The 14,085-nt window shown below is 49.7% G+C and overlaps 7 protein-coding genes across 7 annotated transcripts, besides 3 other annotated features; 3 read left to right on the top strand and 4 right to left on the bottom strand.

Moving 5' to 3' along the window:
- Positions 1-343: 343 nt before the first annotated feature.
- On the top strand, positions 344-1,597 carry M421DRAFT_78796 (uncharacterized protein; the record flags this gene model as incomplete). Its single annotated transcript, XM_033597430.1, has 2 exons — positions 344-868; positions 935-1,597. Coding segments are annotated over 2 exons (1,188 nt in total), but the record flags the coding sequence as incomplete, so codon positions are not given.
- A 1,405-nt stretch (positions 1,598-3,002) lies between these two features.
- On the top strand, positions 3,003-3,628 carry M421DRAFT_427055 (uncharacterized protein). The gene is made up of 2 exons (XM_033594565.1): positions 3,003-3,295; positions 3,358-3,628. The coding sequence occupies exons 1-2, from the start codon at positions 3,176-3,178 to the stop codon at positions 3,406-3,408; spliced, it is 171 nt and encodes a 56-aa protein (XP_033442559.1). The 5' UTR covers positions 3,003-3,175; the 3' UTR covers positions 3,409-3,628.
- A 3,059-nt stretch (positions 3,629-6,687) lies between these two features.
- On the bottom strand, positions 6,688-7,011 carry M421DRAFT_78828 (uncharacterized protein; the record flags this gene model as incomplete). The annotated part of the gene is made up of 1 exon (XM_033597433.1): positions 6,688-7,011. A coding segment is annotated over one exon (324 nt), but the record flags the coding sequence as incomplete, so codon positions are not given.
- Positions 7,012-7,344: 333 nt separating this feature from the next.
- Positions 7,345-8,274, bottom strand: M421DRAFT_427052 (uncharacterized protein). The gene has a single exon (XM_033594564.1). It carries the CDS (start codon positions 8,189-8,191, stop codon positions 7,412-7,414), a length of 780 nt encoding a protein of 259 aa, XP_033442557.1. The 5' UTR covers positions 8,192-8,274; the 3' UTR covers positions 7,345-7,411.
- A 2,152-nt stretch (positions 8,275-10,426) lies between these two features.
- Positions 10,427-11,213, top strand: M421DRAFT_427050 (uncharacterized protein). Its single transcript, XM_033594563.1, has 3 exons — positions 10,427-10,652; positions 10,700-10,726; positions 10,772-11,213. Exons 1-3 carry the CDS (start codon positions 10,497-10,499, stop codon positions 10,922-10,924), a joined length of 336 nt encoding a protein of 111 aa, XP_033442556.1. The 5' UTR covers positions 10,427-10,496; the 3' UTR covers positions 10,925-11,213.
- M421DRAFT_78789 (uncharacterized protein) lies at positions 11,177-11,521 on the bottom strand (the record flags this gene model as incomplete). The annotated part of the gene is made up of 1 exon (XM_033597428.1): positions 11,177-11,521. The coding sequence occupies one exon, from the start codon at positions 11,519-11,521 to the stop codon at positions 11,177-11,179; it is 345 nt and encodes a 114-aa protein (XP_033442555.1).
- An 87-nt stretch (positions 11,522-11,608) lies between these two features.
- M421DRAFT_413029 (uncharacterized protein) lies at positions 11,609-12,301 on the bottom strand (the record flags this gene model as incomplete). The annotated part of the gene is made up of 2 exons (XM_033590442.1): positions 12,105-12,301; positions 11,609-12,044 (listed from the first exon to the last, which is right to left on the bottom strand). A coding segment is annotated over exon 2 (306 nt), but the record flags the coding sequence as incomplete, so codon positions are not given.
- Positions 12,302-13,542: 1,241 nt separating this feature from the next.
- Positions 13,543-13,668: a sequence feature (Protein overlapping with rRNA (M421DRAFT_49398, KAF1922300.1) was converted to a misc_feature.).
- Positions 13,669-13,860: 192 nt separating this feature from the next.
- Positions 13,861-13,912: a sequence feature (Protein overlapping with rRNA (M421DRAFT_49398, KAF1922300.1) was converted to a misc_feature.).
- Positions 13,913-13,946: 34 nt separating this feature from the next.
- Positions 13,947-14,083: a sequence feature (Protein overlapping with rRNA (M421DRAFT_49398, KAF1922300.1) was converted to a misc_feature.).
- Positions 14,084-14,085: the final 2 nt, after the last annotated feature.

Below are 14,085 nucleotides of genomic sequence, written 5' to 3'. Positions count from 1 at the left end.
TTGCCTCATAGGCAACCCGCGCCTCACCTTTGGTGAGAGGCGACTCCCTGTTTTGCACTAGCGCTGTTTACAGCCACCTATGTAGATATACCGTTTGTAGCTTCACACAATACAACCTCAGTTCAATCCTCAATTCCTTGCGCACTGCTTGCACTCACTGCGACAGTTATGAGCCCGGCTGCAACCTAGGATTGTTCTCACCTGCTGCTGCAATCGTCACTCTACTTGAGTCGCACGTTGCTATACCGCGTCTACCACAGCGCACCTGTTACCGCGTCCACCCACGACGCACATTGCCTGGATCTCTGCCTGGATCCATTCATACACGACTACAGCCTCTGCAATGGCTGCTGAGTCTGATCCCGCAGTGACGCGTGTCACTGTCATACTCAACACACCTGACGACTGGTTTACCTGGTTGTTCATTCGCCGAGACGTTGCCAACCGCTACGGTCTCTGGCAGTACATTAATCCTGACGTAGCTAGGGAGCTTCTCCCTGAGCTGACGGAGGCTACTGAGCCTCAACTCATCGACTACCGGGCTGGAGCTACTAGGCTCTCTGACCTGACTGCAGACGACCGAGAGTCTTACCGATGGGAATGTGATCGATGGGAGCGCCGCCGCTCTGAGTACCGCACCCAGAAGAAGGCCTTAGCCGACCTGAACACAGACATCAGCAAGACGATTGCTGTACGCCACATCCACCTAATCAAGGATCACGAGACACCCTACGACCGACTGGTCGCTCTTAAGAAGTTCCTTTGCCCAACTGACGCAACTCGCCGCCGCGAGCTTGCTGACAAGTACAACACTCTCAAGACTGCTCCACGAGCTGCAAAGAAGATCGAGCAATGGCTCACTGACTGGGTATACATCACCGCCCAAGGCAAATCAATCACGCTGCCGGAAACTGACGGCAACCGACCGCAAGAGGACTTTCTGATCGCCTGCAAGGCTCTGGATCAGGAATATGCTACGTCCTGCCTACGCGAGATCTTCAAACATGAAGCGCGTGGCACTACTGCAGAGATCTCATCTCTTGAGACATACGTCGCTGAGATGACCACATACCTACGCCGCACGAAGCCTCAATCTACAGGCCTGGCAGTCTCTGCTGCTGAGCTCGGAATCACGAAGCTGACTGAGACTCAATCGACTGGTCGCGGTCGCCGTGACGGTGCACGATCAATTCCTACCTGCGTATGTGGGAAGCAGCATTGGTACACTGACTGCTTCATCCTGAATCCACGCCACCCGGCACGTCCGAAGACCTATCAGCCTGCAGCTGAGGCCGTACGCAAGGTTGAGGAAGCGCGGAAGGACTCTAAGATCAACGCGCGCATCAAGGCTGCTCTTGCGAGATGGTTGACCCGCCAACCTCAGAACACTGGATCACTGCGAGTCGATGACGGCGAGCCACCTGTCAACACTGACACGTTCGTGATATCGACTGGCCCATTACTCAAGCCTCTCCACGACGGCCACGACGGCCACAACGGCCACGACGGCCACAGCAGTCACGACAGGCACAATCAAGTTGACCACGATGATGAGGTCGTCATTGCTATTGACGCTCACACTGAGCCTACGGGATCTCTCACGACAATGGCTGTCGATGAAATCACTCAGACTGAACTACGCAATCGATGGATTGTCGATCCAGGATCCAATACGCACGTCGTCAACACAGAGGCATGGAAGGGCTGGAGGAGGACGAGTGACAATCCACAACGTCGTTCTATCAACGCTGGCAATACCTGTATCCTCATCACCGCGTGGGGAACGATGGAACTCGTCGTCCGTACACCACATGGACAGCTAAAGCTGGAGCTAACGCACGTCGCGTACGTCGAAGGCTTCCTTACAAGCGTCTTAGGACTCGCACGCTGCCGTACAGAGTCAATCCACTTCGACTCCGGCCGCGACGTCCTCTACATGCGACAGACATCGAACGTTATCGCACAACTCGAATACAATGGAGGACACTGGCTGATTGATGCTGAGCCATCACGCCGACCACCGCTGTCGCTTCTCAACACACCGCTGAGTACGTTTGGGGCATCATATCGCCCATCGTACGCGCCAAAGCCTGCCAATGTCGTTGATCGACGCGCTGCTCATCAAATTTGGGGCCACCCAGGTTGAAAGGCAGTCGACCGGCTTGAATCAAACGTCACTGGCGTCCAACTGACAGGAGACCACATGGACTGTCTCTGCCAGACCTGCACTGAAGCTCGAATGACTCACATCATCTCGAGACGCCCGGCTGAGAGCCGCGCACAACGACCGTTCTTTCGAATTGCAATAGACTTGATCTACATCATCCCTGTGGGACAGGAGTGTATCGACGGCAGCAAGTACGCCCTACACTCTATAGACGAGTACTCGAAGTGGCATGAGATCGCCACAATCAAGCGAAAGGACAAGCCAACACTTACTCGTTGGTTCATGGCCTTGATCCGTCGAATCCAACGTGTGTACAACGCGGACGTAGTCGCCATCCGATGCGACAACGAGAAAGGATTTGGCAACGATCTTATCAACACTACAGAAGAGCTGGGCATGCTATACGAGCCGGCCCCAGCTGGCACAAAGGAACCAAATGGGCTTATTGAACGCGCAGGCGGAGTCCTTACGCAGCGAGCTCGCGCTATGCGCATACACGCCAACCTGCCCAAGAACCTATCACAGGAGATGTATCGCACCGCCGCGTACATCCTCAATCGTACGCCAACTGAAGCACTAGGCTGGAAGACGCCGTACGAGGTCGTATGGGGACGAAAGCCACTCGTCGCTCATATGAGGCCTATTGGCTGTCGCGCCTATGTATACAACCGCGACCTGAGAGCTGCCGACAAGCTTGAATCGCGTACTCTCATCGGCCACCTTGTTGGCTACCAAGGCACTAATATCTTCCGCATATGGCTGCCTACAAAAGACACTGTTATCGTCACACGCGACGTCGTATTCGAACCTACGCTATTCTTTGATGGAATGGATGGCTACGCCTCTACACCAGTGATCGAGGAGGTGATCGAGCTACTCGAATATCCAGAGATGCCGCAGGATGATGATGTCAGCATCGACGACCTGCTGACCGCGCGCCAACGCAGCCGCCAAACAACACCTGTGACCTCAGCTCCGACAGCTGGAGGCTCCCAGTTGGGGGGTGAGATGGCTGACGACGCACTCGAATCTGACGACACACTGCTAACCTCTAAATTACCTGAGGAGGACACAATACACATGGTTCCTAAGGGCTACCGCCGACGAGGCGAGAAAGCGCCACGGGACGTCAATCTTGATCCAACTGACACAAACCTGATTGTCTTGGGCAAGCGCAATCGAAAGCTAAGGGATCTGAACAACTTTGCAGTACAGATCTACGCAGCGAGGATGGGACCTGAGCCTCTCGTCGATTACCTGCGAGCGTTCTCAACCGAGATCCTCTCTGACAGAGCCTCAGCCAGCGCAGATGAAGTACCACGAATCCATCAGTCACAGCTGCCGCCTCTGCCAAAGTTAGAAAACCGTCTTAATACACACATGTTCGGCAATCAATTCCGACGTGCTATGGAGATTGAATGGCGAGATCTACGCGCCAAAGGCGTCTTTGGACAGACAGAGCAATCAAAGGCCACTGCGGATAGTGAGGTACTGCCGCTAATGTGGGTCTTTACTTACAAGACGGATGAAGATGGATATCTCTCACGGTTTAAGGCTCGACTCGTTGTCCGAGGAGACCTCCAAGCTCCGATAGACGACACATACGCTGCTACACTTGCTATCCGCAACTTTCGCGCTCTTATTGCAATCGCTAATTACTTCGATCTTGAACTGAAGCAGTACGACGTCCCTACTGCCTTCTTGAACGCAAAAACCAACCGCAAGCTATACGCTGAAACGCCTGAGGCCTTCCGCCATACCGAAGGCGAGATCATGCTGGTGCTCCGCGCCCTGTACGGCCTGAAGGAGTCACCAATCCTATGGTACAATGAGCTACGTCAACAGCTTGTAAAACTAGGCCTAAAGCCAGTTAACGGCTTCCCATGCCTATATACAAGCTGCTGGCTTATCATATTTGTCTACGTTGACGACATTGTTATGGCGTTTCATCAATCAAACACCTATCACCACCAGTCCTTTGAGAAGGATCTGGTAGACCTATACAACATCAAAGTAATAGGAGACCTTACCTAGTTTCTTAGTATCCGCATCGTCCGCGACCGAGCTCTGCACAAGACCTGGCTAGTCCAAGACGCTTTCATTGACAAGGTGTGCGCTCGATTCAGCATTGAGGCTGTGGGCAAGGCTCCAGACGTCCCACTGACGGAGAACTGGCTGCCACAGTCTACTGAGGAGACTGATACTGCTCGTACGAAGCTCTACCAGCAGCTTGTTGGTTCTCTTGCATACATCGCTGTCTGGGGTAGACCTGACGTCGCCCGAACGCACGTTGTCTTTGCCTGCCACCTCATCAACCCAGGACAGTCTCACATCTCAAAGATCCGCCAGACCTGGCGCTACCTGCTCAGCACGAAGGCTCTCGCCCTTGAAGCCTCTGCCAGCGCGCACGACATGGCCGAGTATCTCACTGACGATCCTACATACCGCGATCCTCTCTTCTTTGGATCATCTGATGCCTCGTACGCTGACGAGCCTGAGACTCGCCGGAGCTCTCAGGGATACGCCTTTAAATTTGGAGGACTTATGATCGACTGGAAATCGACTGTCCAGCGCACAGTCACAAAATCAACCACAGAGTCTGAATTGCTCTCGCTCTCCCTCGCAGCCTCGCAGATGGAAGAGTGGATGCGTTTCTTCGCTGGCATCAACCTCACGCTCGACTGTATACCTACGATCTGGTGCGACAACTAGCAGACTGTCCGTATTGTTACGAAGGAGCACGACAAGCTTCACACAAAAGTCAAACACGTTGATATCCATCAGCTCTGGATCCGACAGGAGGTCACCGCCTCACGTATTAACGTCAAATGGGTACCTACTGATCACATGCCTGCTGACGGACTCACGAAGATTCTACCTAAGCAGAAGTTCGCTGAGTTTATCCGCCAACTTGGTCTTGTTAACATTACTGAGCGCCTGAAGGGCCTACGTCAGGCTGACAACGATGACATTGATGCTATCTATCACCTACTAAATCGACACTGATTAGCTGTCGTCGACTCCCTGCCGTTGAGCCTACGGCAGCTAGGGGGTGTGTCACGGTTTGCGTGTCTCTTGCCTCATAGGCAACCCGCGCCTCACCTTTGGTGAGAGGCGACTCCCTGTTTTGCACTAGCGCTGTTTACAGCCACCTATGTAGATATACCGTTCGTAGCTTCACACAATACAACCTCAGTTCAATCCTCAATTCCTTGCGCACTGCTTGCACTCACTGCGACATAAGGCGATTCTTGTACGCAACAGAGCATCTCTCTTTCTCTAACTTGTTCTGAAGGGCAGTTTGCGCTTATTGCTCCTTCCTGTGATGCTCAGCAATTGTTTCTTCAAGTTGCTGTTGTTCATTGTTGTAAGCTTCTTGTCAGGCTTTGCGTACTTTACAAGGACTGTAGAGCGTGGCGTCAGACTTGTACTTCTTATCCTGCTGCAAGTTAAGAGTCCTCTGTTGCTTTTTTAAGGGGTTTAAGCGTGCAATTGTACTGCAAAGTCTGTTGTTTTCAGTCTCTAGAAGCACGTTTTAAGTGGAGATGTGGTGGAGAGTCTGCCTTAATTGCTTTGCCGCCTCAGAGTCGTCCTCCGCCACGACAGACTTGAAGAGCCAGTCAATTGATCGCCAACTGTTACCAGCAATAGCTGGAGGTGTACTTGGCTCGCTGTTGCCTCGTTGCTCAAATCGCTTAAGTATAACGCTTAGATTCTGCAGAAAGATGCCTGTGTTAACGAAGGAGCTGAGTATAAGTTCTGGGTAGAAAGTAGACTCCCACGCCTCATAGAATAGGCGGAAGAAGTCGCTCTTATGCACCCCCCAACAAGCCTTGGCTATTGTGAAGGTGCGATACAGCGGCGGCAGAGTACTGAGCAGCAAGAGGAGCAAACAGCACTACGTCGAGCGGCTGAAGCACATGTGTAGCGTGCAGAGGAAAGATTAGTAGCAGAATCCGGTGGCGATCGCAGTAATTGATGAAAGCAATCGTCAAATGAGAGCCGTGGCCATCGACAATGAGCAATCGCCAGCTTCTGCGCGCTTTCTTCTTGGTGTAGCGGTCAAACAGCTGCTCAACCCACGCTAATCCTACACTGTCGTTTGTCCAGCCTGAGGGAGTTGCAGTGACAAAGACGCTGTGTTTTCCTTCTTCTATATCCTCCACCCATGTACTCTGTATAGTGTTGTCGGCGCCCGTAAAAATGATGCCTGGAGGCAGAACGCTCCCGTCAGCGCACACGCTTGCCAGCAGTGTCACCCACTCTCTGTTGCCATCCTGTAGCGCTTGTGTAACCTTTCCTTGCTCAAATGATTGCTTAGAGAATACGCGCTTGCTCCTTCCAATAAGGCCTATAGCGAAGCCTTTCTCGTCCATATTGTACGTGTTGCAGGGCAGGATGTTGTATTTTTCAATTGCAGAGTACAGCGTATCAAAATAGCGCTTGTACTTATCCTCTGATGAGGCGTAATAGCGCTGGCAATCCATGGCGCAGCTCCATTTGTATAGGAGAGTCTCAGTGTAACAGTGCAGGAAGTCAGACACCCAGGTGTCGCCAACGCTCTCGTGAGCAAGTTCGGACGCAAAATTTTGTATCATTTGCCTTGTAGGTGCCAGGTGACGCTCTGTGAGCTCTTTTATATAAGCAGCAAGCTCATATTCCTGTTCTGTTGTGAGTTTTTGTAGTTGTTGATAGGCGTCCGCACGCGACGTGGTTACGCCTCTCGCCCTTCGCAACACTGTCAATCGCGACGCATTTATCGCATCAGCAACCTCCTGGTACGAAAATGATCTGTCTGAGCTTGCTGCGCGTGCCTTTTCAATAGCTAGGGAAACGGAGTCCATTTGGTGGAGTTATGGTGTTGAAGATTTTGGGATGTTTTGGTGATCGCGTGCATGAGCCCGAGCCGTGCACGAGCCCGGCGGACACGGTATACATTTGCCCTTGATACCGCAACATATGCACTGCATGTCTTCGTGTAGAGTGAGACGTCTGTCTGGCACTTGTCATTACATAAGAGGTGATACATATAGCATAAGATATTTCTAAGGCTAACGTTATGAGCTTGAAATATGCAGAAAGAACAAAACGTAAATACAACAATTATGATTTCATTAAATGCCAATCAAATCCGAAAGTCTATTGAGAATATTAGAACATACAACCATGGCACTGGGTTGTTTCTTACATAGAACAGGAGAGTGTTTCCTTTAACAAAAATGTGTCTTTTAATGCGTAGCGTCTCTACGACTCGGTCATTTTGGCCAGTATGAGGTTGTAGTCTGCAGTTCTGCAGTTGGGAGTGTTTGGAATGCTGTGGGAACATGATGCTCCAAACGCCAAACGTGCTGCGTTTCCAGTCGCTGTAGCGCCACTCAAGGCCTGGAGCTCAATGCAACCGTAGTCTTTTTGGAAATTGATCATGTGGTCGACAAGAGCAGTAGCTCCTGCCTCGTACTGAGCAGCAGGGATGGCAGATGCAAGTTCGGAAGCCCTCAAATCGTCACCGAAAATAACAGTGTCAATGTAAGCACGGCAGGTGCCACGCTTCAGTAGTCCGTGAGCCACATCTATGCCAGTGTCGTGACGCATGACTAAGTGTCCCTCTTCAGTTTGGTATGAAAGGTACTTGGCCACATGTGAGGTTGAGTTAAGCTGGTACTCAACAACGGCGGGATCGGCAAGGGTACGATTCAGGCCAAACCTGTGGCTGCCCATACCTTCATGCCAGTCAATGTCTTGGCCATCCAGACGGAAGAGAGCTGAAGCTCCTGAGAGATCCCTTGGGGTAGGAGATGTAAGTCCAATGAAGATTGCTCCACCAGCGGCGCCAACTGTAATGAGAGCGGAGAAAGTCGTTTCGACCACAGAAACTAGGCAAGCTTTATGGGTAGATGATCCGCTGGAACAGTCGATTACCGAATTTCGTAAGGCGGTAAAGAACACACCACCAGTAAGTGAAGCAACAGCGGTAAGGAGTGCAATGGCCGTAGCGGGGCCACGGGTAAGGAGGACGGCAACCATAATGACGTTAAGCGTTTAACCTTGCTTGGAATGGTGGCTTCTAAGTATACGACCGACGATGCTGTAACAAATGTACGGTAGTTGAGAAAGTGGCTGGTATAAACTGCAAGAGGGCGAATACAGACGACTTTATACTCACCTAACATGAAGGACTTCGTCACAGAAAACAGGTTAAAACTCCAGGGTATTGCCCAGAAAGGGGAACCTACGAAGAAAGCCTGTTGCCAGAAATTTGCAGCAACGCGGTTAAACCAATCACAGGTTGAAAGCGGCGTCTCTGTTGCCAATCGATTTCTCAGCCTAAGCATTTTAACAATCACCCATCAGCTAGACTATGACAATTCAAAAAATTCCCGTTGCCGGAGATTTGCAGGAATGCGGTCAGAATGATTACAGTCTGAAAGCCACGTCTTGGCAGACTCAGCCGCCACTTGGTTGCTTAGTCCGAGCTCTTTGACGATCACTTAATGGCTAGATATCACCAATACGAAGCCCTAAGCTTTGGCAGTACCTAGTGTCGTATTGCAGCCTCATGTTAACAATCTAGACTTGATGCTCTGCGTTTGGGTTGACTCTGTGCATCGACTTTTTACAACTATCTAATCTGAAGGAAGATGTGGACAAGAAGTTCCATTGTTGCTGGTACAAGGAACCCTTACAGAACTTAACCATTGGCGAGAAACCTACGAATCAGATCACTAGTTGCCTTGTGCTATCTTTTCGCTCTAACAGTTCTGGCAGCAAAACCCCTCAGAAGCGTCCCCACCCCCCACCCCCCACCCCCAATAGAGTTAACTCGGACTTAAGCGTAAGTGGAGACAATTGATTGCAAAGCTGTATAAGTAGGCAAATTCACCGTATAATTTCAGTTATGTGGGATTCAGCCTATACCTATGCTAGTTAGAGGTGGCGCGGTTTGAACGGGTCTGTGTGGGGTTACCAACCACGATATGTAAGCAAGCTTCAAACTTTAACTTCTTGGCAACTCTTGTGTTAACGACAGTCATCACAGAAGCAACGGAGTTACAGGTAATTTGCTAAACAATTGCTGAACTAACGCTTGATTCAGCAGTGACATGCTTACACATCTAATCTGATTGCAGAGGCACATCTTAAGGTTGAGAGGAACTGCAACGTAAGGTGCTGTAACTTCTACTTTGGCAAAGGCCTGTCTTGAGCTGAGATGGAGCAATTATGACAACGGGGCTGTAATAAAGGCTCAGTGGAATGTTGCTGCTGGCATAATACCCAAGATAGCTAACAGTACAACTCCAAAGTCTTTACTCTTGTCTCTTGTCTCTGTGAAGACTCCCCTTTTCGTTTTTCAAGACACTATGTTCGGTCAGATGTGGCTTTATTAACTCTAGGCCGATGAAGAGCCGAAATTAGATAGCGCGACCGACGCGATACCGGTAGGCGGCTGATTGGTTGACTAACAATTCTGTGTCCAAGCTGAAAAACACGAGACCGACGCGCCAAAGACCGTGCTCCTATCTACAACCTGGCCCACGTGCGCATAACCAAACAAATTCGTCAAGCTTGGACCCTTACGATCTCGTTCCTACAATACGAAGTAGTTTACCCTAATAGATATACGACCTTTCGCCCCACGTTGGATCACCTGTCTATTCCTTCACAATAGGATCCACTTGGAGCTCACTTGCGCAGTTTCAGCGGCTCCAGGCTCGTAACTGTCGCGCAGCAAAAGATTTATCAATCAACCTCTTGCTGCACAGGATAGTGGATGTATCTTTTGCAACAGCTTCGTATCTAGCTAGTCCACTTAACTAGAGGTCAGGGGTTTGGTCGGATAAAATGAGCGGTAAGCGGTCAATCATCAGAGATACGGCAGCGCTGATGTCCGCAGTTAGACCGGGACAAATCCCCCAATTAGTTGATACCTGACCGCTCATCTTGGCCGAGTAAAGTAGGGGCTGTTCGTAACTCTTGTGCTTTGGGTTCTAGGTCCGCCGTTGCTTCTGATGAGTACGAATTGTCTTCGGACCGTTCGCGGTTGATTAGTTTACTATGGTAGCAGCCATAAGTTTTGTGAGTGGATCGTCCGAAAAGCCCCCTGTTATTCCAGACCCACTCACAAAACTTATGCGTGCTACCATACTAGTTTTGGTAGAGCTACAGCATTCTACTTCACGTGCACGAAATGATGAGGGCAGCTATGATCAAGCCTTGAAAGATATAAAGATGCTAATTTCTCCCTCAACAGGCAGAACATCTCTTTTGCAAGCAACTCAATCCTCTCCAAGCACCGCACTTAACACTCATCCGATTGTCAAAGCTTCCTACAATGCACTTCATTTTCGCTCTTCTCCCGTTTGTTCTTTCAGCTGTGGTTGCCAAGGACCACAAGCAATGCGACTGTCAGATTCAGAATCAAGACGGAAGTTGGCACTATGACTGGCAGTTGACTTTCAATACCTGCCAGAACACCTTCTCTGATATTGTAAGGTCTCTAAAGTCCCTATAACCATTCTCAGCTAATTCCAATAGGCCAAATACGATCCAGGTGCCGGTCGTGTAAGTATGCACCTTTTGAACCAGTGTAATATTCTAACAACTTAGTGCGTTGCCCAATCTGGAAAACGAATTGATGGTGATACCTGGTTCCACGACTGCGCGTTCCAAGCCAAGAGCGGATATTACCCTGTTTCAGGCGGAGCGATCGATACAACCGCAACGCCTATGACTGGTACTGGAGGTTCCACCTGCGACTAGTCTGGCGTATAACGCGACTATCTTGGTGGTTATATGGATGATAAAGAGAAGCATTCTTAGCTGAACAGCAGGAGAAGGCGGAAGTTTGTTCCATATCCAGCTTGCTCAGTCAACGCTCCACAAAAAGCGCATAACTTGAGTGTATAGCGAGTGGACCGGCTAAGCGAGTGGACCGCCTCAACAAGCTATTAGGCCTTCTACACTTAATTACTCAACACTACAACGTTGTACTGTAGCTAACAGTACATATTCTTAATCACTAACGTCTATTACATCTTTTTCACACGTGCGCGAATTGTGCCCTGTCTTACTGCAGCGCTTGCAGTGCCTTTTGCCATGCTTGCCTGCACCTGTTCGGGCCCTACCCTCACGCGTTTCCCCCTCTACCTGTGCCCCAACGTCGCATTGGGCTATCAAATCCTCTGCCTGTTCCCTTGAAAGGTCTCCACCCTTCTGATTCCGCTTTCTTTTTCGTGATTTGCGCTCGGAAGCAGCCTTGTTTGACGCTTCAAGCTGCAGCACTCGGGCTGCCAATAACCTCTGCCAATGCAGTAGCATTGCAGTGCCTCTCTGCAGCTGATCAATGATCTCCACCATCGGAGTTGGTGATGATCCTTGGTGCTTTTGAATAAGATCGCGAAGCAGCGTTGATTGAGACTCTATCTCATTGGCGTTGGTGGGTGTCTTGGGGTTCCATTGGGTCCCCCCTGGTAGAGGCGGTGTTGGCGTCCGAAGCTTGACATCAAGCTTTGATAGCACCACTAATAGGTTATTGGGCACTAAGACAGTTGCCTTGAAGCTTGATGTGATATTTTCTTGTAAGAACGCCTTCTCAAAAACCTTTGCAAACGTTGCGATGACGGCCTTCTTGTCAATTCGGCCAAGGTGGTCTGTTGCCAAGACTCTAATCTCTTTGCTATACTCCCGCTTCAAGGGGGCAAAACAGCCCACATTAAGCGGCTTCAGGATGTGTGATAAGTGTGAGGGCATACATAGGGTAATTATCTTGTTCTCCTCGCAAAGATCCTAGAAGGCAAGCGACTTGTGGCTTTCGTGGCCGTCGATTATCAGCAGCACATGGCTACCCACCCTCCGGCCCTTGGTCTGCTCAATGAAGTGCCTCAACCAGGCTACATCAATATTGTTTGTAGTCCAGCCGTTGTTGCTGACCCTAATGCACTATTGCGGCCTCAAATCAGGGTACCAGGACGCGTCGTGGTTCTTTGCTTTGAAGATGAGGTAGGGCGCAATTGCCTAGCCCATCGCGTTAATTGCAGCAATAAAAGTCACCCACTCACAGTCCCCCTGTTGCAACACAATGGGCTCAGTACGTCTCTCTGATGCAGTGACTAATTTAACGCAATTCCTGATGCCTATAGTAAAACCAGTCTCGTCAAAGTTGTAGGTATCTTCATCTAGGATGCTGTACTTGGCCTTAACATTGCGTACAAGGTCAAAACAAGGCCCAATAACCCCTAGGTCACTGCACACGACTCTCTGGCGATCCCTCTGTCGATTCATATGCAATTTAAGTCCAGATTCGCGTTTAACGAAGTTTGAAGCCAATCGTAGGCCAACAGGCTTTGCGCCTCGTGCAGCGCACAGTTGATTAGCCATATCTTCAACACAATGAAGCGTTGGGGCAAATCCTTAGGAATCTAGCTTCCTAATATACTGCACAAGCATCCCCTCTTCTGTCTTTTGTAGATTTGCTGATTTAGGGTAGGTATCGCGTGTTGACTGCGTCCCAGCACATCGCTGTTGAGGGTTTGTTTTTGATACCTTATAGACCACTGCAGCGCGTCGCACGCTTAGTTCCTAGGGCTTCCTAATTGCTTGAAGTGCAAGCCTGATTGAGTCTTCTTTTAAGAGCAATTCAAGATTAAGTGATTAGTCCATTGAGGTTTAAAGGTGGGATGGCCCAATAGCTTGTTGAGGAGGTCCACTCGCTTAGCCGGCCCACTCGCTATACACTCACGTTAGTCGCAATTAAACACAAGGCTTCGTTATGTAGAGATCGTGTGGCAGTCGAGTAAAGATGCCTGAGGTCGAATGGTCATCTCTGTTCACTCGGAAGGTTCACACTGTGTCCACATCAAGAAGTGACAGTTAATATCGTGATGCACCACCTAAAGCCTCCCTAACACCCCTCTGGAATTTTCATGACAACAGGCAATGCCTAGATACTTGGTATGGTAGTGTAAATAAACACCTAGACGTGGAAATAATAACGGGATCCATTGCATATGTGAGTAGAGATTGTACAATAGTAAATAGGTTATACTGTAACAATTGAGAGGAGAAGCAGCTCACGTGTTGTTAGCGATGGTCTGGTGCTACTTCCTCATGTTGTTGAACACCACTTATCTCAGCTGCATCACAAAGACATCATCAAAACAGACCGCGCAGCGAGCCTTGGAGAGCAAAGAGACAAGCAAAACAACAACACAACAATATAACAACACAATACGCTCGTTATATACATTTGCACTTGATACCGCAACATTTACAACTATCCAAAACGGCTCTCTTCCTACTCTTATAATCAGAGACTGCTTACTACTCCACCAGTATCATAAGAATGTTTTCATTAGTTAACCGTAAACTATGCCGACTAGGGATCGGGCGATGTTCTTTTTCTGACTCGCTCGGCACCTTACGAGAAATCAAAGTTTTTGGGTTCTGGGGGGAGTATGGTCGCAAGGCTGAAACTTAAAGAAATTGACGGAAGGGCACCACCAGGCGTGGAGCCTGCGGCTTAATTTGACTCAACACGGGGAAACTCACCAGGTCCAGATGAAATAAGGATTGACAGATTGAGAGCTCTTTCTTGATTTTTCAGGTGGTGGTGCATGGCCGTTCTTAGTTGGTGGAGTGATTTGTCTGCTTAATTGCGATAACGAACGAGACCTTAACCTGCTAAATAGCCAGGCTAGCTTTGGCTGGTCGCCGGCTTCTTAGAGGGACTATCGGCTCAAGCCGATGGAAGTTTGAGGCAATAACAGGTCTGTGATGCCCTTAGATGTTCTGGGCCGCACGCGCGCTACACTGACAGAGCCAACGAGTTATTCACCTTGGCCGGAAGGTCTGGGTAATCTTGTTAAACTCTGTCGTGCTGGGGATAGAGCATTGCAATTATTGCTCTTCAACGAGGAATGCCT

This window comes from Didymella exigua (genome assembly GCF_010094145.1).
Source record: "Didymella exigua CBS 183.55 unplaced genomic scaffold M421scaffold_81, whole genome shotgun sequence".
In the NCBI taxonomy this organism is placed as follows: domain Eukaryota; kingdom Fungi; phylum Ascomycota; class Dothideomycetes; order Pleosporales; family Didymellaceae; genus Didymella; species Didymella exigua.
The sequence above is the reverse complement of the archived record's forward strand: the minus strand, read 5'-3'. Positions and strand labels throughout refer to the sequence as shown.

Bases quoted from the DNA above. Each gene is read 5' to 3' on its own strand.
- M421DRAFT_427055 (XM_033594565.1), top strand. From the start codon at position 3,176: ATGGCTGACGACGCACTCGAATCTGACGACACACTGCTAACCTCTAAA. The intron at 3,296-3,357 runs GTCAATCTTGAT...TCGAAAGCTAAG, and splicing joins GCGAGAAAGCGCCACGGGAC to GGATCTGAACAACTTTGCAG.
- M421DRAFT_427050 (XM_033594563.1), top strand. From the start codon at position 10,497: ATGCACTTCATTTTCGCTCTTCTCCCGTTTGTTCTTTCAGCTGTGGTT. The intron at 10,653-10,699 runs GTAAGGTCTCTA...TAATTCCAATAG, and splicing joins AGAACACCTTCTCTGATATT to GCCAAATACGATCCAGGTGC. The intron at 10,727-10,771 runs GTAAGTATGCAC...CTAACAACTTAG, and splicing joins ACGATCCAGGTGCCGGTCGT to TGCGTTGCCCAATCTGGAAA.
- M421DRAFT_427052 (XM_033594564.1), bottom strand. From the start codon at position 8,191: ATGGTTGCCGTCCTCCTTACCCGTGGCCCCGCTACGGCCATTGCACTC.